Source organism: Lissotriton helveticus, chromosome 7 (genome assembly GCF_964261635.1).
Source record: "Lissotriton helveticus chromosome 7, aLisHel1.1, whole genome shotgun sequence".
Lineage (NCBI taxonomy): Eukaryota > Metazoa > Chordata > Amphibia > Caudata > Salamandridae > Lissotriton > Lissotriton helveticus.
This window is the reverse complement of record NC_136068.1, coordinates 1,653,114,215-1,653,136,476: the sequence shown is the minus strand read 5'-3', so window position 1 is coordinate 1,653,136,476 and position 22,262 is coordinate 1,653,114,215. Positions and strand designations below refer to the sequence as shown.

At 43.8% G+C, this 22,262-nt stretch overlaps 1 protein-coding gene across 1 annotated transcript in view; it reads left to right on the top strand.

Annotated features, from left to right (window-relative positions):
- Positions 1-542: 542 nt before the first annotated feature.
- Positions 543-22,262, top strand: part of LOC144767592 (IgGFc-binding protein-like) — a 246,147-nt gene continuing 224,427 nt past the window's right edge. Inside the window, exons 1-2 of the mRNA XM_078651001.1 lie at positions 543-621; positions 2,128-2,201. Of these exons, the coding sequence (XP_078507127.1) occupies positions 2,162-2,201 (40 nt within the window). The 5' untranslated portion in view covers positions 543-621; positions 2,128-2,161. The remainder of the gene's footprint in view (positions 622-2,127; positions 2,202-22,262) is intronic.

Sequence of the window (22,262 nt, the reverse complement as noted above, 5' to 3'; positions counted from 1 at the left end):
AGGCCCTCAGTCTTTTTGTAGGTTTTTGCAGAGTTTTTTAAGTGTATCAAAAGCGGGTCCTGTAATAGGAGACAAAGAAAATTGGATGTAGAGGATACGGTAACTTCGGTCTCCCAATTCCAAAGTTTAAGGTTTTGCTTCTAGACTACCTCCTCTAAATCTGTACAAAAACCATGAAAAGGACACCTCAATCGTGCAACATTTGAATGGACAAGGAGACAAATAGTTGTATTAAACTAACTTCATCAAAATATATATATGACATAGGATAGGAATCAAGCCACTTACTCCGGCTACAAAACATGTCTTGCATTTTGCTACTCATGAAACACAACATGTGAGCGTCCTTGCTAATAATAAGGTACACAATGTATGCATCCTTGTATGCACCTTCGTATTTGTATTTGCTTATCATAAGACACAATATTTGCTCATTCTTGTGCGTTTCACAGCAGAATGTTGCTGCTCATATGATTTTTGGCAATACCAGTCCTGACATAAGCATGTCAAGTGATCTTCAGTATGACAATCGATAAAAAAAACATTGTCATTGGATATATAAATTTGACAGAAACAGGTGGCAGGCAGTAATAATCCTGGAAAAAAACAAAGACAGCTGAGGTAAGTTGTATCGACTTATTCATTATTTTAATTTGCGAAACTGGTTAACAGAGTAGATTTACTCCCTACTATTCAGTGTTTTTATTCTTGAGCAACTGTGCCAATTGTCATTAAGGCCAACAAAATAAAATAATACCACATTTTTAATTGCATTACAGTATATGAACACATAATGTGTACTTCATTGCACTCTGCAACAATAATTCCTCTCTTTCTGTGTAAGTGTATAACAGTGCACCAGGAGGTTGTTTGCATCTTAGGGATTCAGGACAACCTGTGAGGTTCTCTTATCCTCCGATCCAGCAGAAACTTTTTAATTTTCAGGAAAGACTTTACTGCCACACCCATAAAATGTTTACAGAGGTAAAATTGAGGAATATTTTGAACTTGTGGAATTTCGAATTGATGAAATTCGCATGTTCATTCCAACATTAATGTATTATTGCTCACCCATGGTTTGAAAGTGGCATTATGGCCATCATAACACTCCTGGAAACATCTGGAACCTACTGCATTGTTCTCTAAAGAAAGTGAAGAAAGCATTGAGTGAGTAAGTGAATGAGTGAGTGAAGCTGTTTGTTAGTAAGCAAAAGAAATGTACCTGGCCGAGTTATGACTTAACCTAGACTGGTTACATTATTGAAAAGAAAACCTTAACACGTGATAGACATTCCTTGGCATAGGAAAAGAGCAAATTACCACAAATTCGTGTACGCCATATACTCTCGCTGGTGTAAAGCGCTTGTATCTCAGTATTCTCACATACACTTCACATAGTCTGCAGCTTAAGGGTGCAGACTGTCTACCGTGCATCATACATCCTGAACACATGACTGCGAAACTAGGCCAGAGAAGCATATACAGGGCATACGGTCTCATTATCTGGGCAGCAGATTAGATCCGTTTGGGGTATATGTTGACAGTACCTGGCTGTCTTGCAGGCATAACTCACAAGCTGCAAACAAATGACATGAACACCAATCAGACCTGCATAAAAGAGTAACAATGTATCCACTACTGTAAAAACAACGTGGCTGGACATGTTGCTACTTAGGGCAGAAGGTAAAGCAGGAATATTGCTTATCATCAAAATACACATTGAGAGAAGTAATTTTTACATTATCTGAAGAATGTTATTATTTGTATTCTCTGTGCGGTAGAAATGAACTTGATACAAGGTGCCACCAGAAAGATGTGCACTTTACTGAGCTGGACGGTGTAAAAAAAACAAAGATACGCTCAATATCCACAGCTCGAAGCAGAGACCCTTTGATAAATTTCCTATATTAATCTTACAAATGAAAGCAGAACTCAGTGAATTACTTAACTTCAATGATTAAGGTTGTGCTTTCCTGAGCACATTTTCGGAAGTGAAAAAATAATATAAATGAGTTAGCAGTTTGTAAACGCTATTGCCATGTCCTTTTTGTACTTAGATTGTCTAGACTAGACCAGTCTCACTCAGTATTGAAATAGTCGAACAATGAAATGTTTTGTTTCCTTCAGATTCTGCAACCCACCAAAGTAACAGAATTTCATCATGATGAAAATAAAGTCTTTTTTTCTCCTCCTGGTTATGGGTGAGTGCACAAGAACTCTAAACATATAATGAGCTCTTATTGTAAGCAGCCTGCCTTTTATAATAATTGTATGTCAATCAAAAAGATGAGGACATCAGAGAAGGAGAGAACAGACCAAACCCTGCTTATAATTACACTATCATTTGTACAAATGCTTCAAGTCAACGATTGGCATCTGACTGTTGACGCCTTGGAAAAGTGGAGGGGACGTAAACGAACACAGATGGCCATATTACACTAATTGCAAGTGCACCATTGACACAACATGTGTTCAAGTCTGCATTCTCTGCCCATGAGAAACTTTAGTGACACCAAAGGGGCAGTAGATGCTTGAGCGGTCCTTCAATGCCAGTTTCCTGGACTTCTCTCTTTAACACCAACCTCCATTTTGGTAGTTAAATGTGTCTTGTACCAATGTGAGTTTAAGTGCTAACATTAGCTTGAAAACAAAAACAGCCATCATGTTATGATTGTTCAATTCCAATCAGTACAGCCCTTGCCACCAGAAGCAGTACTACTGCCTAGGCATGATCTATTTCCATCCTGAGAATCAAAATGCTATACTGACCGGTGTCCTGAGAACCACCTTATTCCAGTGCTAACTTACTCTGGCTCACCCCCACCTAAGTAAGTAAAGTAACATTTTTATTTGCACAATTAATTAAAATCATTGCAATGTATACACTCAAGAATGACCGTTGAAAAAAAGTGATATTTAAGACTGTTAAAAACGAAGAAAGCAACAGGAAAAAGTCACTAAAAAGGGGATGAAGCTCAGACTTGGTCCAATGATAGGTTCAGGGAATTTGTTTCCGTAATGAACTTTACAAAACGTGTCGCCAACTGAGGTGAGTCTCCCCTCATACATGCATCTAGTGCTTCCTGGCATGTCCAGATATTAAGAGGGAGCCAAATTGGTCGCAGCCAGAAATTTCTTTGAGCTCAAAGTTTTTGGCAGATGCACAAAATATGGATAAGATTTTCCTCGTCCAGGTTACAGAGGCGGCATTGGGAAGATGCTTCTTTCTTGTATCCCTGGCCAAACTTGTATGCCTTCAGCGGAATTAGGCCGCCCACCCCCATGTGAAATCCCACACATCCCTCATGAATAAAGTGTCGCACAGGCTGCCAAAGCACTCCCTTTGGGCCAATAATCTTTCCTAAGATATTAACTCAACTAGGAGGGACTTCTAGATTGGACTACAACCTAAGAGCTCACAGGGAAACTGTATAATCATCAATTTTGACAGACCATGCTTAGTCAGGTCTCTACTACATTCACTTAGTGAAATTCCATAATTCGAGCACTACCATTGGCTTTTTTTTCCCTTCATGAGCTCTGGGTTAATTACTCTACAGTAATAGGAAGGTCACTCGGTCGGCTATAGCAAATGATACAACAGTAAGCCACCAGTTGAACCTCCTCATCCTTCATTCTAACAGGCTTACTGCTCATTATTTTGATTCTGCAGAAAGACGCTTTGAATCAAACCCTAAATAAACACCAAAAGTAGTTATTATAGTTGTGATTTGGAGATTTTAATATAGAAATGTTTGGAAATGACTCCGTTTGCAATGTGTGAATTTGTGATCATTTTGATGAACCTCTTACACACTTTCGACGTAACCCTTAAAGGGGTGCACTAAACAGAGTGTCCCCTGCTAACATGCTGGTATTTGCACAAGATTATTGTTGAAAAGTCATCCTGTGCCCTGGGCACCCCCATATTTTGCTGACTGTTACTGATGGCATAAATGGACTAACCTTCCCCTGACGTTGATAGAACGAGTGGCATTAATTAAGATGTCTATTTTACCCCTTTTGATTTTTTTGTTCACAAATATCCAGATTAAAGTCAACGTTAGTTTTTTTAAACAAATTGATGCTATGATTAGAACTTTTGTGTGGTATAAAAAGATTGCAAGAGTGAAGCTACCAATTCTGAAATTAGATACTACTCTGGGGGGCTTTCACTCCCGAATATTAGATTATATTATGAAGCAGCACTATTTGATTACACTGCATGTTTATTAACTAAACCTTCTCAGTCAGATCATTTTTTTATCAGGAAAATGATCCAAGAAACTGGAACGCAACTTCCGACTTCTTTAAAGACTTCAAAACTTCCCCAAAAAACTCGCTATAAAACTGTAGTAGACTTTTCAAATCATTTATATATGGTTTTTCAAACCAATCAATCAATCAATCACAGACATTTATATAGCGCACTACTCACCCGGAGGGTCTCAAGGCGCTAGGGGGGGGAGGAGTGCTGCTACTGCTCGAATAGCCAGGTCTTGAGCTTCTTCCTGAAGGAGAGGTGGTCCTGGGTCAGGCGCAGGTCGGTCGAGAGGGAGTTCCAGGTCTTGGCGGCCAGGTAGGAGAAGGACCTTCCTCCTGTTGTCGTTCTTCATATGCGGGGGACGGCGGCGAGGGCGTGGCTGGCTGATCGGAGATGTCGTTTGGGAGCGTAGAAGTTGATGCGGTTGATGAGGTAGCTCGGGCCTTGATCGTGTAGGGCTTTGTGTGCGTGGGTGAGGAGGCGGAAGGTGATTCTTTTGTTGACGGGGAGCCAATGCAGGTCTCTCAGATGTCCGGAGATGTGGCTGTGTCGTGGGATGTCGAGGATGAGTCTGGCTGAGGCGTTCTGGATCCGCTGGAGTCTCTTCTGGAGCTTGGCGGTGGTTCCGGCGTAGAGGGCGTTGCCGTAGTCCAGTCGGCTGGTGACGAGGGCCTGGGTGACCGTCTTCCTGGTCTCGGTGGGGATCCACCGGAAGATCTTCAGTAGCATGCGCATGATGTTGAAGCATGACGAGGAGACGGCGTTGACTTGTCTGGTCATGGTGAGGGAGGAGTCCAGGATGAAGCCCAGGTTGCGTGCGTGGTCTGTCCGTTTGGGTGCGCTGCCCAGGGCGGGGGGCCACCAGGAGTCGTCCCAGGCGGAGGGCGAGGAACCCAGGGTGAGGACTTCCGTCTTGTCTGAGTTCAGTTTCAGGCGGCTGGTCGTCATCCACTCGGCTACGTCTTTCATCCCTTCGTGGAGGTTGGCTCTGGCGGCGGCGGGGTCGTTGGTCAGGGAGAGGATCAGCTGGGTGTCATCAGCGTAGGAGATGATGTTGAGGTTGTGTTGGCGTGCGATGGCCGCGAGGGGGCTCATGTAGATGTTGAAGAGGGTGGGGCTCAGCGAGGATCCCTGAGGGACGCCGCAGATGACTTCGGTGGCCTCTGACTTGTACGGTGGTAGACGGACTCTCTGTGTTCTTCCGTCGAGGAAGGAGATGATCCATTCCAGTGCCTTCTCCCGGATTCCGACGCTGCTGAGGCGCTGCACTAGGGTGCGGTGGCAGACAGTGTCGAATGCTGCGGAGAGGTCTAGGAGGATGAGGGCCGCTGTTTCCCCGTTGTCCATCAGGGTTCGGATGTCATCGGTTGGCAGCGATGAGGGCGGTCTCGGTGCTGTGGTTGGCTCGGAAGCCAGACTGTGAGGGGTCAAACAAAAAGATTTTTCTGGTTTTTGCTTAAATTAACTAAGTGTCATGACTTAGGATTGTATATGCACTCTGCTCAACTGAAAAAAATGGAATGACTCTTGTTTGGGGGTCCTGATTTATTTAGGTATTCATGGCAGAGTAAGTGCTTGGGAGGAAGCCCAGGCTAGATGCTCGGGTCCGAATAAACTTTCTTTTTTTGAATGTATTCAAATTATTAATTTTTTTATAGTTATACTTTATTAATAATATCCCTCCCGGCAAAATTGCTTCCGCACTTTACTTTGCGAGATTAACTGGAGTGGGAAACTGGTACCATATATTGAACCATCAGGATGAATCCCCTTTGGTATTAAAGATGCTGGAGAAAGTAGAAGCACATACACAATGTGTTTTTTTCTATCAGGAAAGGCAAAGGATCTCATTCCTAGGTAACAAGAGTCTGAGAGCTGCTAATTATAAAAGAAAGGCATTCTTTACCAACTTGATGGTTTATTACACTCCAGAAGCACTAAATAAAATGTATCCAGAGGTGCTTAATAGTTGCTTTCGATGTGATACTTTAGCAGCCGGGGAATGCCATCATATTTTCTTTTCTTGTCCAAAGCTACAAGTTTTTTGGGAACAAATATTTCTATATTTTAGTGGCGCGATTGGACAAACGTATAAACCCTCTCCAGAAGCAGCTATGTTTAGTATAGGTAGTAAGGAAATGATACTCCCTGACTCCCAGGGGCATTTTCTTGCAATCATGATGTTAGTTGCTTGTTCATTGATCTCACAAAACTGGAGATCTGGGACAATACCGCTGTTTGAGAAATGGATGCGTAAAATGAAACAAACAAAATGTATTGAAGAGGCCTATACGAAGCGGGTGGGGGCAACAAAGAAATTCTCAAGGGTCTGGGATCATTTGGGCTGACCGTGAATTTATATAAATTTTTTTTTCTTTGTAGGTTGTTGATCTTATTGGTTTAATTAGCATGGGATTTGCTTTCAGCGTAAAATGTTTTTTTCTTCTTGTTTTTTAATGTGTAAAGAAATTATGTTTCCTTATGGGTCCTTATGGGTCTGCTCAATAAAAAAATTAAATAAATTTTAAAAAGTGTGTGTTTATTTATTTAGATTTTTTTTCTCCGATATGCAGGGCGACATTGTGATGTTCGCGATTTCATCCTGCCGTTACACAGAGGGTCAAGCTAATGGTCAGGGCATCTTTGTTAATTTGGCAGGTGGTAAAAAATAACTTTTGACACATAATTAACACCCTCCTTTGTCAAACATTCCTTGATCCACAAAATGGAAGCCCCAACTTACAGGTTCCTGTTGGCATGCGCATCCGCTATTAATCACAAAATCATTGTGAAATACAGCAGCCAGAGATCTCAGAACTACTGAATGGATTTACACCAAAAAACAGTAGCACAATCTGCATAACCTAATCTACCTTTCTGCCATATGTGCAGTAAGTATGTCCAAAGTTCAGGCTGCAGGCATATCTAAAGGGGGAAACATCCCTTAAAACACAACTTTTACCACGCAGTGCCTTTACGATGCAACTTTTACAACGCAAACCATTACAACGCATTGCGCTGGGGGGGCGCTCTAGGATAGGGAATGGGTTTAATTTACTATCCAACACCTTCCCTACTATCCACGGGGACTGGAGTTGGAATAGTAAATTAAACTATTCACTATCCAGCCCCCAAAGCGCTAATGCGTTGTAATGGTATGCGTTGTAAAAACAGCGTTGTAAAGGCATGCGTGGTAAAAGCATGCGTTGTAATGTCATACATCCATCTAAAGGTTTTATGGAAACTAACATAGACAATGCCTTTTTCTTGGGCCCCCACTTCTCACTATCCATGCACATGACTTACTATGACACGTTTTTAGGACACAATTGGGGAGGGATTGTCAAGTGACCCCAAAGATATAGACAAGACCAAAAATGCTTTTTCTATGGAAAGATTGTCCCAACTATACTGGCAACCGCTATAGATATGTAGATATCTATATATATTATACATATATATATATATTTTCAAGCTCCAAAAATCCACAGGATGTTAAATCCAAAAGAATGCAGCACACGCAGGGGTGGTTCCAACCAAGATGTTTAATGTTGGAACGCTCACAGCAACAAGACGCGTTTCGCCATCGGGCTTCGTCAAATTGTGCAGAGAGCCGAGGCGCCCGTCAACTTTAAAAAGCGTCATTTGCAAAGTAACAAACAAAGAAGGACTAACATACAACAGTCTACTATGGCCCCCATCTAAGATGGTCAAAGTATCGTTAGAATGATGGCAAAATGGTTAAAAACACAGATTCTGTGAGTATAAATACAAAAACCATACGTTTAAATGAACATAAATTAACCATCATTTCTGAACCACTGTAAGTCCCTCAAATCTAGCCCTGAATGGGCACAAATGTAGTGAAAATAGTGCGCGAGCACGCTATAGTGCCAGAGCCCAACTCTAGTAATCAGAACTACATAAATTGCCTAGTCATGAATATAACTATAAGCAAATGCGCGCATACATCATAATGTGATCTTACTAAAAGATGCGCAATACATAATTGAACCCTGGATGGGCATAATCATAGGCTTCACTACAAATGATGTCTTACTTTGCTAAACTGACAATAATATTAAAATGAGAAATATCAAGAGATGCAAATTTCAGAAATTTCAGTAATATATACATTCAACGACTCTCCAAAATAACAATGAAAAAGAAACACCATCATTACATGAATAATCAACCCAAATGTACTGATAACTCCTCATGCATATTCAATCCATGAGGAGTTTTGCATTGCAAGTCAATTATGTACCTGGATTCCAAGCGTCTTAATTTCAGAAGGCGATCCCCCCCTCTGATGTTAGCAGGTACACTGTCGAGACAGGTATACACCAACAGATCCTTGTCGCTTTTGTGCAACTTCTCGAAGTGCCTGGCTACTGGGTAGGAAGCATCCTTATTTGCAATTGCACGCATATGCTCTAAAATTCTAAGTTTCACAGCATTGGTTGTACTGCCTATGTATTTCAGGCCACACGGACACCTAAGACAATAGATAACATAAGGTGTCGAACAGGTGAGAAACTTAGTTATGCGTTTGGGGATGGCCAAACCAGGTACTTGATATGTAAGCGTCCGCTTACTGTGCTTGCATGCCTTGCACTTGCCACAAGGATAAAAACCATTGAGAACCGGCATTTTTGGAGGTATAACTTGGGACTGAAAGTGACTAGAAACAAGATGATCCCTGAGAGATCGAGCCTTCCTGTAGGTGACTAAAGGATTGCTTGGCAAATCAGCCTTGATAGTGTTATCTGTCAATAAGATATTCCAGTTCTTTCTGAGTATCTTTTTGATTTGCCCAGCATTCTCAGAGTAGGTAGTGATAAGGCGGAAAGAACCATCACTGGCTTTCTTTGATTTTTTTGGCAGTAAAAGCTCTTGTCGCCTCAACTTTTTAACCCTATCATATGCACTATTTAAGACACTTTCACTATAGCCCCTTATTCTAAATCTCTGAAGACTAGAATACGCTGATCTCTCATAATCCTCCTCATTGGTTGAAGAAGTATGAGCAGAAAATTAAACAACGTAAGGAAGAAAAATTCGAGAGGGATGAAAAAGATTACCTAATGGGCAGGGTCTTGACATTTGCTAAAAAATATGAAAATACCAGAAAGCAATTGAAGACCAAGATAAATAAACCGGCTACTGTCGAACTCGTGACATCAGAGTCGGAGGTCACTGCAGACGAGGCAGAAAATGAGGAAGGCATTGACACCGGCTCTTCTTCTTTTCATGTGGAGTTCAATGTAATGAGAAAACAACAGCTGGAGGGAGGCAGGGGCAAACCCCCAGACAACCAAACAGCAAAAGGAAAACGCGGCGGGGGGGGCTGCGGCAAGAAACGTAGCAGGGTCCCCACCTGTAACCCGCAGCAGCAAGAGAAACTTCTACAGGAAGAAGAATTGAGCCCTAGCCATGACAATCTGACGATCATCAATCTCACGGATAAAATTTTAACCAAGGAAGAAAATTCCGTACTAACATTGGGCTTATCCGTCTGCCCACGAAGGAATTTTGAATTAGCTCAAACCAGGATCGACGTTTTCAAATTCGCCAGAAAATTTAAACTTCATAAGTTTTTCAAACTCAAACCACATTCTAACAATATTGACAGTGCCAGTACTTCGATCACGGAGAGTAATGTTAATGAGCAACAAAGCACCACCTTGAGGTGCAGAGATCTGGGAGGATTAAGAGCGATTGAGGGTTTGCATCAGGAAATTAACATCGGGGATGTTGGTGATGTAACCAACACTCAAATGTTAGGGATTGCTGATATACCGCAGAAGGGGGGGGCCAGTGCTTTCAAACCGGTCTCAACTTTTATGCCTATGATGTGTCCTGATGCTATTGATACATTTTCAGAGGCCGTTGTGAGGGATCTCACAAGGCTTAGACACACCAAGAAATATCTGCCTTCGAAAGACAATTTCACACAACAACAACAGAAGGCACTAAAATCTTTGTGTGAGGATTCAGGCCTTGTTTGCAAACCTTCGGATAAGGGGGGCAATATTGTCCTTCTTACTAAGACACAATATGAAACAGAAGCCATGCGTTTGTTGGGAGATACAGCAACTTATATGACTGTAAATGATAAAGTATATAATCAGAGTGTGAAAGAATATCATGACATGATTTTAAAGTGGTATAACTTGAACATGTTGAACACAGATGAATACTTGTTCCTACGATGCCTGAGCCCTGTTATTCCTACCTTTTATTACCTCCCCAAGGTACATAAAGATCTTGTTAATCCCCCAGGAAGGCCAATTGTGGCCTCCAATGGAGGTCTTACAGAAAATTTATCTATTTATGTTGACTCATTTCTCTCTCCCATGGTGATGTCCCTAGACTCTTATGTAAGAGACACCAAACATTTTTTGAATTGCATTAACAAAATCTCCTGGAAGGACACTTACTGTATGCTGGTCCTTGACATCGCCAGCTTATACACGTGCATTGCACATGGGGATGGTCTTAAGGCTATGGCTAGTTTTTTGGATAAACGTCCACTTAGATTCTATGAGCACAACAAAATGTTACTTGAATTTATGACATTCAGTCTAAATCACAACATATTCCTATTTGGCAAACAGCTGTATAAACAGATGTCAGGTGTTGCCATGGGAGCTTGCTCCGCCCCTAGTTTTGCGAACCTCTTCGTAGGATGGTGGGAGGAGCAAGTGGCCTGGAGTAATGACAATTGTGAATGGCATAATAGGATTATAGGGTACTATCGTTATATAGACGATCTTTTTATTATTCTAGAGAACCCTATAGAAACCGCATATGACTTTGTTGATGCCCTTAACAACAACAATGTGAATCTTAGATTTTCAGGACAGATTAGCCAGACATCTGTGAATTATTTAGATCTTACTATTTACATTGATGAGAACGGCAGTATACAGACCAAGCTTTACAGGAAGGAGACAGCTGGTAACTCCATCCTATTTGCCACGAGTAGTCATCCACGACCACTCATTGAAAGCATTCCTTATGGAGAGCTACTCAGATTGAGAAGGAACAACTCCAATGAGGAGAATTATGAGAGATCAGCGTATTCTAGTCTTCAGAGATTTAGAATAAGGGGCTATAGTGAAAGTGTCTTAAATAGTGCATATGATAGGGTTAAAAAGTTGAGGCGACAAGAGCTTTTACTGCCAAAAAAATCAAAGAAAGCCAGTGATGGTTCTTTCCGCCTTATCACTACCTACTCTGAGAATGCTGGGCAAATCAAAAAGATACTCAGAAAGAACTGGAATATCTTATTGACAGATAACACTATCAAGGCTGATTTGCCAAGCAATCCTTTAGTCACCTACAGGAAGGCTCGATCTCTCAGGGATCATCTTGTTTCTAGTCACTTTCAGTCCCAAGTTATACCTCCAAAAATGCCGGTTCTCAATGGTTTTTATCCTTGTGGCAAGTGCAAGGCATGCAAGCACAGTAAGCGGACGCTTACATATCAAGTACCTGGTTTGGCCATCCCCAAATGCATAACTAAGTTTCTCACCTGTTCGACACCTTATGTTATCTATTGTCTTAGGTGTCCGTGTGGCCTGAAATACATAGGCAGTACAACCAATGCTGTGAAACTTAGAATTTTAGAGCATATGCGTGCAATTGCAAATAAGGATGCTTCCTACCCAGTAGCCAGGCACTTCGAGAAGTTGCACAAAAGCAACAGGGATCTGTTGGTGTATACCTGTCTCGATAGTGTACCTGCTAACATCAGAGGGGGGGATCGCCTTCTGAAATTAAGACGCTTGGAATCCAGGTACATAATTGACTTGCAATGCAAAACTCCTCATGGATTGAATATGCATGAGGAGTTATCAGTACATTTGGGTTGATTATTCATGTAATGATGGTGTTTCTTTTTCATTGTTATTTTGGAGAGTCGTTGAATGTATATATTACTGAAATTTCTGAAATTTGCATCTCTTGATATTTCTCATTTTAATATTATTGTCAGTTTAGCAAAGTAAGACATCATTTGTAGTGAAGCCTATGATTATGCCCATCCAGGGTTCAATTATGTATTGCGCATCTTTTAGTAAGATCACATTATGATGTATGCGCGCATTTGCTTATAGTTATATTCATGACTAGGCAATTTATGTAGTTCTGATTACTAGAGTTGGGCTCTGGCACTATAGCGTGCTCACGCACTATTTTCACTACATTTGTGCCCATTCAGGGCTAGATTTGAGGGACTTACAGTGGTTCAGAAATGATGGTTAATTTATGTTCATTTAAACGTATGGTTTTTGTATTTATACTCACAGAATCTGTGTTTTTAACCATTTTGCCATCATTCTAACGATACTTTGACCATCTTAAGATGGCGGCCATAGTAGACTGTTGTATGTTAGTCCTTCTTTGTTTGTTACTTTGCAAATGACGCTTTTTAAAGTTGACGGGCGCCTCGGCTCTCTGCACAATTTGACGAAGCCCGATGGCGAAACGCGTCTTGTTGCTGTGAGCGTTCCAACATTAAACATCTTGGTTGGAACCACCCCTGCGTGTGCTGCATTCTTTTGGATTTAACATCCTGTGGATTTTTGGAGCTTGAATACGTTCGCGGGCACACCCCCGCTTTGTGTGCACCCGCTCGAGAGTGCAGTTGGCTGGTGTTTGGGAGCTGTTATATATATATATATATATATATATGAAAACATCAAGGTTGCCCAAGTGGGGAGCCACACCCCATGGAATACACACCATTCTCGTAGGTGACAGAGCCGCCAGCTAGCACAACGCGTTCCTAATAGCCATACGCGTTTCAAGCAGAAGCTCTTGATCACTGGCATGAGGAAGCAGGAAACAGGTTTGCATAGAACTGGGTTTATTTGAATGATTAGAATCCCGCCCCAGTGGGCGTGTTACAGGGAATGCTGGTTATAGTAGTCCAAAATTATTCCCCATGACTCTCAAAGTTCTTTTGACCAAGTGGTCTCTGTCCTGCCACTCATTAAAAATATAGTTCCAAGTCCGGAGGAATGCTGTTTGTACCCCGCTGCTCAGCTTCACCAATGTCACCACGAGCGAGGCTCCACGGGTCCAAGGAGCGCTCGTAAGTTTAGCACTCAGGAAACGCCTCTCAGCGTCGGGGCTCCCCGCGGCCGAGCGAGCCGCTAAACACGAAAACATCAAGGTTGCCCAAGTGGGGAGCCACACCCCATGGAATACACACCATTCTCGTAGGTGGCAGAGCCGCCAGCTAGCACAACGCGTTCCTAATAGCCATACGCGTTTCGAGCAGAAGCTCTTGATCACTGGCATGAGGAAGCAGGAAACAGGTTTGCATAGAACTGGGTTTATTTGAATGATTAGAATCCCGCCCCAGTGGGCGTGTTACAGGGAATGCTGGTTATAGTAGTCCAAAATTATTCCCCATGACTCTCAAAGTTCTTTTGACCAAGTGGTCTCTGTCCTGCCACTCATTAAAAATATAGTTCCAAGTCCGGAGGAATGCTGTTTGTACCCCGCTGCTCAGCTTCACCAATGTCACCACGAGCGAGGCTCCACGGGTCCAAGGAGCGCTCGTAATATATATGTGTGTGTGTGTGTGTGTATATACATATATACATATATATATATAATATACATATGTGTGCGTGTAATATATATATGTATACATATATATATATATATATATATACTAGTTCCATAAGGCACTGCGGCGATAGTCCAGCCTATCTAGAGGCGTGTCATTTAATTTAAAGGAAGTGGTATCCTGCCTCCCTCCTGTAATCCCTCCTGTAATCAGTTCGTCGTCCTCTGAAGAAGAAGGCGGGTGCCTTCGAAACGCGTCAGGATGCATAAGACGAAACAGGACATTCATGGACTTTTTTCCTGGGTCTCCCTGCTATTTGAAGCTTGCTGTTAGGAAAATAAAGGCTTCTGACCAGTATCCCCGTGGGTGAGGTCTGTGTTTCTACACGTGAGCTTTGATATACAGAATGGTCCCATCACCATTCATTACCGAACCCGCCAGGAAGAGTGCATGAGCGCCTTGATGGGAAAGTGAGCCTCGCAGCAGCAACTGCATGCGCTTAGCACCGCCAAGCGACGTCCAGGGAAGAGTCTCTAAACGGCAAGCATTCAGCTCGTTGGGAGTGTGGATATACATCCGTCCCCTGCTCTATCACCGCGACGCTGCTTGGCTGGCGAGGGGATCAGAGTCAATTGCTTTTGAACTACAGCGGAGGACTCAATGAAATAAGACGCTATATGCGATAAATCCATAGCAGGACTACTAGTTCCATAAGGCACTGCGGCGATAGTCCAGCCTATCTAGAGGCGTGTCATTTAATTTAAAGGAAGTGGTATCCTGCCTCCCTCCTGTAATCAGTTCGTCGTCCTCTGAAGAAGAAGGCGGGAGCCTTCGAAACGCGTTAGGATGCATAAGACGAAACAGGACATTCATGGACTTTTTTCCTGGGTCTCCCTGCTATTTGAAGCTTGCTGTTAGGAAAATAAAGGCTTCTGACCAGTATCCCCGTGGGTAAGGTCTGTGTTTCTACACGTGAGCTTTGATATATATATATATATATATATATATATATATATTACCTACTGGCGGTCGCCAGTAGGTATATATAGTTAGGATTTTTTCTCTATGGGTTTTTTGAAAATTCTATGTCTAATAACTTTGGCGTTTGTGGACGGAATCGGCTGAAATTTTCAGGAAAATGGCACATTTTGTTTCTGAGCAGCCCTTGAAAATTTGGGGGGGGTTCGTCCAGTGGGGGCCGAGAAAAAAGGGGGGTCCCAAAACGTGTTTTTAACATTGAGTTTTCCATAGGGCGGTTGGCCTCACTTTTAGCCCGAACGGCTGAATGGATTTGCACGAAACTTGGCAAAATTGTAGGGACTGGTAGCCCGATGTGCCTTTTGTAGGTCTCAATATATGTGCTCCAGTGGATTTTGAGAAATTAACGTTTAAAAAAAGATATATATCTGTAACAGCGGACCGGTTAGCGCTCTGGTTCGCGGACTTTTCGCGCAACGGAGCTTTGTGAAGCGAAGCTGATTGGTTCTCCGGCGTCTGTCAACATTCCAAACAGTCCGTAGCGGCCGCCATCTTGTCTCTCGGTAGGATCGAGAGACAAGAGGAGGTCAAAACAAAGGGGGAAATAACTATAAGGGGGCATAGTAGATCCTCGCTGACCCCCTAGGTTTGATGTGGAGGTTTTAAAAGGGCCCCGCGGGGCAAAAAAAAAAAATAATAATAATAATCGAACGGCTGAATGGATTTGCACGAAACTTGGCAAAATTGTAGGGACTGGTAGCCCGATGTGCCTTTGCTAGGTCTCAATATATGTGCTTCAGTGGATTTTGAGAAATTAACGTTCAAAAAAAGATATATATCTGTAACAGCGCACCGCTTCGCGTACTTTTCGCGTTACGGAGCTTTGCGAAGCGAAGCTGATTGGCTCTCCGGTGTCTGTAAACATTCCAAACAGTACGTAGCGGCCGCCATCTTGTCTCTCGGTAGGATCGAGAGACAAGAGGAGGCCAAAGCGAAGGGGCAAATGACCATAAGGGGGCATAGTAGATCCTCGCTGACCCCCTAGGTTTGATGTGGAGGTTTTAAAAGGGCACCGCGGGGCAAAAAAAAAAAATAATAATAATAATCGAACGGCTGATGACCATAAGGGGGCATAGTAGATCCTCGCTGACCCCCTAGGTTTGATGTGGAGGTTTTAAAAGGGCCCCGCGGGGCAAAAAAAAAAAGTAATAATAATAATCGAACGGCTGAATGGATTTGCACGAAACTTGGTAAAATATTAGGGACTGGTAGCCCGATGTGCCTTTGCTATGTCTCAATATATGTGCTTCAGTGCATTTTGAGAAATTAACGTTCAAAAACAAGATATATATCTGTAACAGCGCTCCGCTTCGCGGAGATAAAATTATATCTGTATTACCTAGCTGTTGCTAACACCAGTTAGCGACGGCTAGTACGAGATAGCAACCATCTTGGGTCCCACTTTGCATGTGAGTGATATTTATCACTAATGACATGCAAAGTGGGCATGCCAAGATGTTAGCGACTGGAAACAGTCGCTAACATCGCTATCTCCTATTATCAACTTTTGGAAATATTCGAGATAAGCGCGAATATCTCCAAAAAGTAACAGCTGCCCTGAGCAGTTCTTAGCCATGTTATCCAATGGGAGGTGGATAACATGGCTAAGAGCATTAGCTCGGTAATGCATGAATATCGCGGGGTTTTCAGCGATATTAATGCATTGCGCTCGTTTTTTATGGCATTTGCGATAAACCTTGATAATAGCAAGGTTTATCTGCGATAATTTCTGACGGTAAAAAAATCTTTGCAATGCATCGTTAGGGATAAATATCGCTTAACTTTGGTAATATGCCCCAACGTCTGTTAACGTTCGATTCGAAGGAAATCAGGAATTGTTGAAAAACATTGTGTGCGCCATCTTGTCTTTTTTCAAATGCCACACTTTTGTCGTGCACGGCAGCCATTTTAGATGCCTTGACCAGATCCACTCTGTGCACGCTGTCGATCCTTAGCATGGCTCCACACCCTCGCAAGCATCTCCCCCAGGCAGTGGTCACCCCCGCTCTCTGTTTTATGCATGGGTAATAAACCTCCCCCCATCTGCGCTGTTCTTCCCTGAGAATCACACCCTGTGCCCGCCCGACACCTCCCTTTCGCCCTATTCACTACCGCACCCTCTGACACTCCTTTTCCTCTGTGTCCGATTGTCCAGGCCGGTCCTAGGCTATCAGCTAGCCCTGCAGATGTAGTTTATGGCCACAGCTGTAAAGAATCACCCCTCTTCAAAGGAGTTATAGTAGATCAAGGCCCACACTCGATGAGATCCGTCACAGCAGAAGCGTTGCTATTATCTGAAAACCATCCTGTATTGTGATTGGGGAGGGGACCGAGCGTGAAGCGGAAGATTCCAGGGATGACTCTTTGTACATCAAAGTTTTTACAATTATGTGTCACATTAAAAATATATAGCACTCCGACAAAGTAGTAAGATTATAAAACTTTAATAATTTATAAATATATACAAGAAAACAAAAATAGTAATAACATATAAACATTTTTAGAGAAAAACAACGAAGTAGCGGTCGGCTGTGCGAATAGTCCCAACGCAGCACAACGTCCAGATTTCCGGCGTGGGGCGTCGCGGGGGGTGGGTCATCAGTAGCAAACTGTTGTGCGAATAGTTCCAAGGCAGCAGAACGCGCCGAAATCTAGATGACACGAAAGTGATGTCTAGTAAGTTGCCACCCAGCAAATAACGGCGTGGGGCGTCGCGGGGGGTGGGTCATCAGTAGCAAACTGTTGTGCGAATAGTTCCAAGGCAGCAGAACGATGGCACCAAGGTGATGTCCAGTAAGTTGCCGCACTGGTTTTGGTATCCTACAATGCTGCTCCGAATAACGGCGTGGAGCGCCCCGGGGGAGGCGGCGTGAACGGGCCTCTCCAGGTGGAGTCTCATCTGTTTTAGTGGGGCGCCCCTTTACCGTTTCAGTTGCCATTCCGTCCGCTTTTGGTCCACTGTGTCAAAATCCGCCATTCAGCTGAGTTGCGCCCACTCTTGCGGTGCAGCGATAGGCGGCTGTCACAGGACTCTCAAAATGGCGGCAGGCTGTTTCCTTTTTGGGCCTGGTCCACTGAAATGGCCCTGGGACACCTTGGAAATCGGACGCTTGTCTGCTAGGTCTTGGACCCCATTCTCGAAAGCGTCCCCTCCGCCTTGAGAATTCATCAAAAGTTTTGGGGGCTCCGACTCCTGCAGGCTTCTGGTGGGGAGCGGCTGCCATGATTGCTCGCGGAATGACCACGACTGAGCTACGAGATGGTGGTGCTTTCATGCTGACGCCAGCTTCAGTCTGAAACATCCAGAAACAAGGTGGGGCTTTCATCGTTTGGGGGAAAAAAAAAGTTTTCATCCAATGAAAAGTGTTGTTTTTAGGTCATATGATCAAGCCTTCCATCATTAGGAAACCAAAAGTAAAATGAACCAATGAAAAGTTTTATAAACAAGTCACATGACCTGTTATGCGGCATAGGGTATAAAATGCGGAGAAAATACGTTGGCACGTGAGGCGGCGTCAGTAGCGGACCGATGTGCGAATAGGCCGAAGGCAATACAACGCGCCAAGATCCGGATGGCACCGAGGTGGTGTCATAGTTGAGAGTTCTGAGCAGCGGTTGTAACACTGTCTGAAGCTTATTTGCAGCTGCTGCAGCTTCACTACGCGCCAAGATCCGGATGGCACCGAGGTGGTGTGTAGGAAGTTGCCGCACTGGTGTGGCCATCCTACAATGCTGAAAGTCGGCGTGGGGCACCCCGTTGGCCTGTGAGTTTGCGTCAGTAGCGGACCGATGTGCGAATAGGCCGAAGGCAGCACAACGCGCCAAGATCCGGATGGCACCGAGGTGGTGTCTAGTAAGTTGTCGCACTTCTGTGGCCATCCTACAATGTTGAAAGTCGGCGTGGGGCGCCCCGTTGGCCTGTGAGATGGTGTCAGTAGCGGACTGATGTGTGAATGGGGCCAAAGGCAGCGCAACAATATTTTCTACTATATTTCCGGTGTAGAAGACACCACAAGGCGCTGAGATGCCAAGATCCGGATGGCACCGAGGTGGTGTGTAGCAAGTTGCCGCACTGGTGTGGCCATCCTACAATGCTGAAAGTCGGCGTGGGGCGCCCCGTTGGCCTGTGAGATGGCGTCAGTAGCGGACCGATGTGCGAATAGGCCGAAGGCAGCACAACAATATTTTCTGACTGACACCACAAGGCGCTGAGATGCCAAGATCCGGATGGCACCGAGGTGATGTCTAAGTTGCGGACTGATGTGCGAATGGGGCCAAAGGCAGCGTAACAATATTTTTTGTATGGAAGATACCACTAGGCGTTGAGATGCCAAGATTCGGATGGCACTGAGGTGATGTCTAGCAAGTTGGTGTGGTCATCCTACAATGCTGAAACTCGGCGTGGGTCACCCCATTAGCCTGTGAGATGGCGTCAGTAGCGGACCGATGTGCGAATAGGCCGAAGGCAGCACAACGCGCCAAGATCCGGATGTCACCGTGGTGGTTTCATAGTTGAGAGGCACTTCATCTGCAGTGGGGCGCCGAGATCCGGATGGCACCGAGGTGATGTCTAGCAAGTTGCTGTACTGGTGTGGTCATCCTACAATGCTGAAACTCGGCGTGGGTCGCCCCATTAGCCTGTGAGATGGCGTCAGTAGCGGACCGATGTGCGAATAGGCCGAAGGCAGCACAACGCGCCAAGATCCGGATGTCACCGTGGTGGTTTCATAGTTGAGAGGCACTTCATCTGCAGTGGGGCGCCGAGATCCGGATGGCACCGAGGTGATGTCTAGCAAGTTGCTGTACTGGTGTGGTCATCCTACAATGCTGAAACTCGGCGTGGGTCGCCCCATTAGCCTGTGAGATGGCGTCAGTAGCGGACCGATGTGCGAATAGGCCGAAGGCAGCACAACGCGCCAAGATCCGGATGTCACCGTGGTGGTTTCATAGTTGAGAGGCACTTCATCTGCAGTGGGGCGCCGAGATCCGGATGGCACCGAGGTGATGTCTAGCAAGTTGCTGTACTTGTGTGGTCATCCTACAATGCTGAAACTCGGCGTGGGTCGCCCCATTAGCCTGTGAGATAGCTGTTCTTTGGATTTGGGCCTGGTCCACCAAAATGGCCCTGGGACACCTTAGAACTCGGACGCTCGATTTTTTTTTCCTTTCCTGTACATGCAAAAAAAGGTAAATGCCCGGTACGTTACACGCTTCATCTGCCACGATGAACTCTCCAGAGGAACCGAAAAAAAATATAGTTGTGGTAACTATACCATGCATCGTCATATGGAGAGGTGGCACCAATTAATTATAGTGCTGCATAAAAGAGAGATTTGGAGGAGAACCCCTGACCTGCTAGTACATTCATCAAAGAAGTGGCACTGAGAGCTTCAGAGGCAAGGGAAACGGTCCCAAATATTTAGAAGAACTTTGGAAAGATTAAAATGACATGTTTAGATTGTGGCAAATTAATTTCATGTGGACAGATGAGTGTTACTCTAATAAATACAGCATATGAACATCATCATAGTCGATGGTTGGTAGAGACATTTTGACTATATCCTGGACCTGCCCGTCCTCGCCCAAAATGGCGCCAGAATAAATGGGACTCGTAACTCCTTGTTGTGTACTGGTTGCAGAACCTTGAAATCACGAGATACGTATGCAGTTTTGAAGCACATGGCGGGCGGGGACGAGAATTGATTGAATATTTCGACATCCCTATTGATATTAAGTTCTGATGTGTTATTGATTACTGTACTGTTGAAAGTTCGAATTAACGTCACCCATGGTACTTGCCCGCAAATGTATATCTAGATAATTTTATTGTAACTGGCCCTGTCGTATTTTAATTATAAAATGTACGTCCACCGATTCCGTAACTGTTAGACACCTTAGTTCTTGCAATCTAATGGCCCGCCCGTTACGTTCCTCTACAGTGTAAATGTCTATTCATCATATACGATTACAGTTTGCTCCGTGGCCGGCCCACGTGGTTATAGGCTCGTATTTGTATAATGAAATTTTCACAATAAAGGTTTTTAAAAGAAAACATGGTAGTAGTATATACATTGGTAAAGTTTTTAATAATAGTCACTGTTTTAGAATCATTAAAAGGCAAGTGAAATAAAGCAGACCAATTACATGAAGGGTAAAAGGTATAATACGAAGGAACGCAGTAAAGATAAATGGTCAAGGGCTGTTGTGTTTTCTATTCCTGCAACATAAAGTGATCGATAAGAATCTCATATTCAGGCGTATCGGCGACTAAGACAGCAGGTCGACCCTCTTTTGCTCAACGGCTCCGTCATGGGACGAAGAAACGCTCTTTTTCTCGAAAAAAGAATATATTTTACTTGCAGGACAGTTGTAAAATTTCCGGGAAAGTACATTAGCCTGGAACATTATAACATATATTTAAGAAAAAATAATGTTCGGAAGTAATGAAAAGCGTAATTTTTAGGTCATATGACCAAGCCTTTCATCATTACAATAAGAAAAGTAAAATGAACCAATGAAAAGTTTTATTAACAAGTCACATGACTTGTTATGCTTACGTTACGCGCTGCGCGCCCCGGATGACTTCCGGATGCGCTAACGCGGCGCGTCATATGACGCATTACGCGACAACGCAGGTACAGAATATAGTCAAAATGTCTCCACCAACCAGCGGTCGGAACACAACCCCTTTCAGCAGGCTAAATAGTTCTGTTAAATGACAACAGAAGGGACAGGCAACAAGAACCATCAGTCAAAGAGGGGAGGGCTAGTTCTTCTCTACCGGGTTACATTGGGGCGCTACCGGAACTGATCGAATTGGTAGTCTACAGTGTTTCTGACTGAAGCTGGGGTTAGCATGAGAGCAGCACCATTTCGTAGCTCCGTCGTGGTCATTCCGCAACCAATCATGGCAGCCGTTCTTTATCGTTATTTTGGGCGGGGTGGGTGGCGGAGCCGAGCTGTTTTGCAGCCATCATTGTGTGGAGTTCAGTTCATCTCACTAGTTTTGTATTTGTCATGAGGGGTTGTTCCTAATGTTTCTATTTTAGCGAGGTCAAAAAGAGATCCCATTAGTGGCCTACTGATTTTGCTCGATTCCTTTTCTTTTTTTTTACACGATTTTTCGTTATCTGCAAAGACTAAACAGAGTATTGCGACTCTGTGTTTGTTTGTAAATAGAGAATGAACCAAAGAGAGCTAATTCTAAAACAGTAAATACTTGGATAACAATGAATCAAATGGAGAGAGAAGCAGGCACGACGGATTACAATGGGGGCAAAGACCTGCGTTAACTACCTTTCACTATCTGCAAAGAGAGAGTACTCCTAATAGAAATGAGGGGGGGGGGCACCATTCAAAGCAGATCAGTGTGCA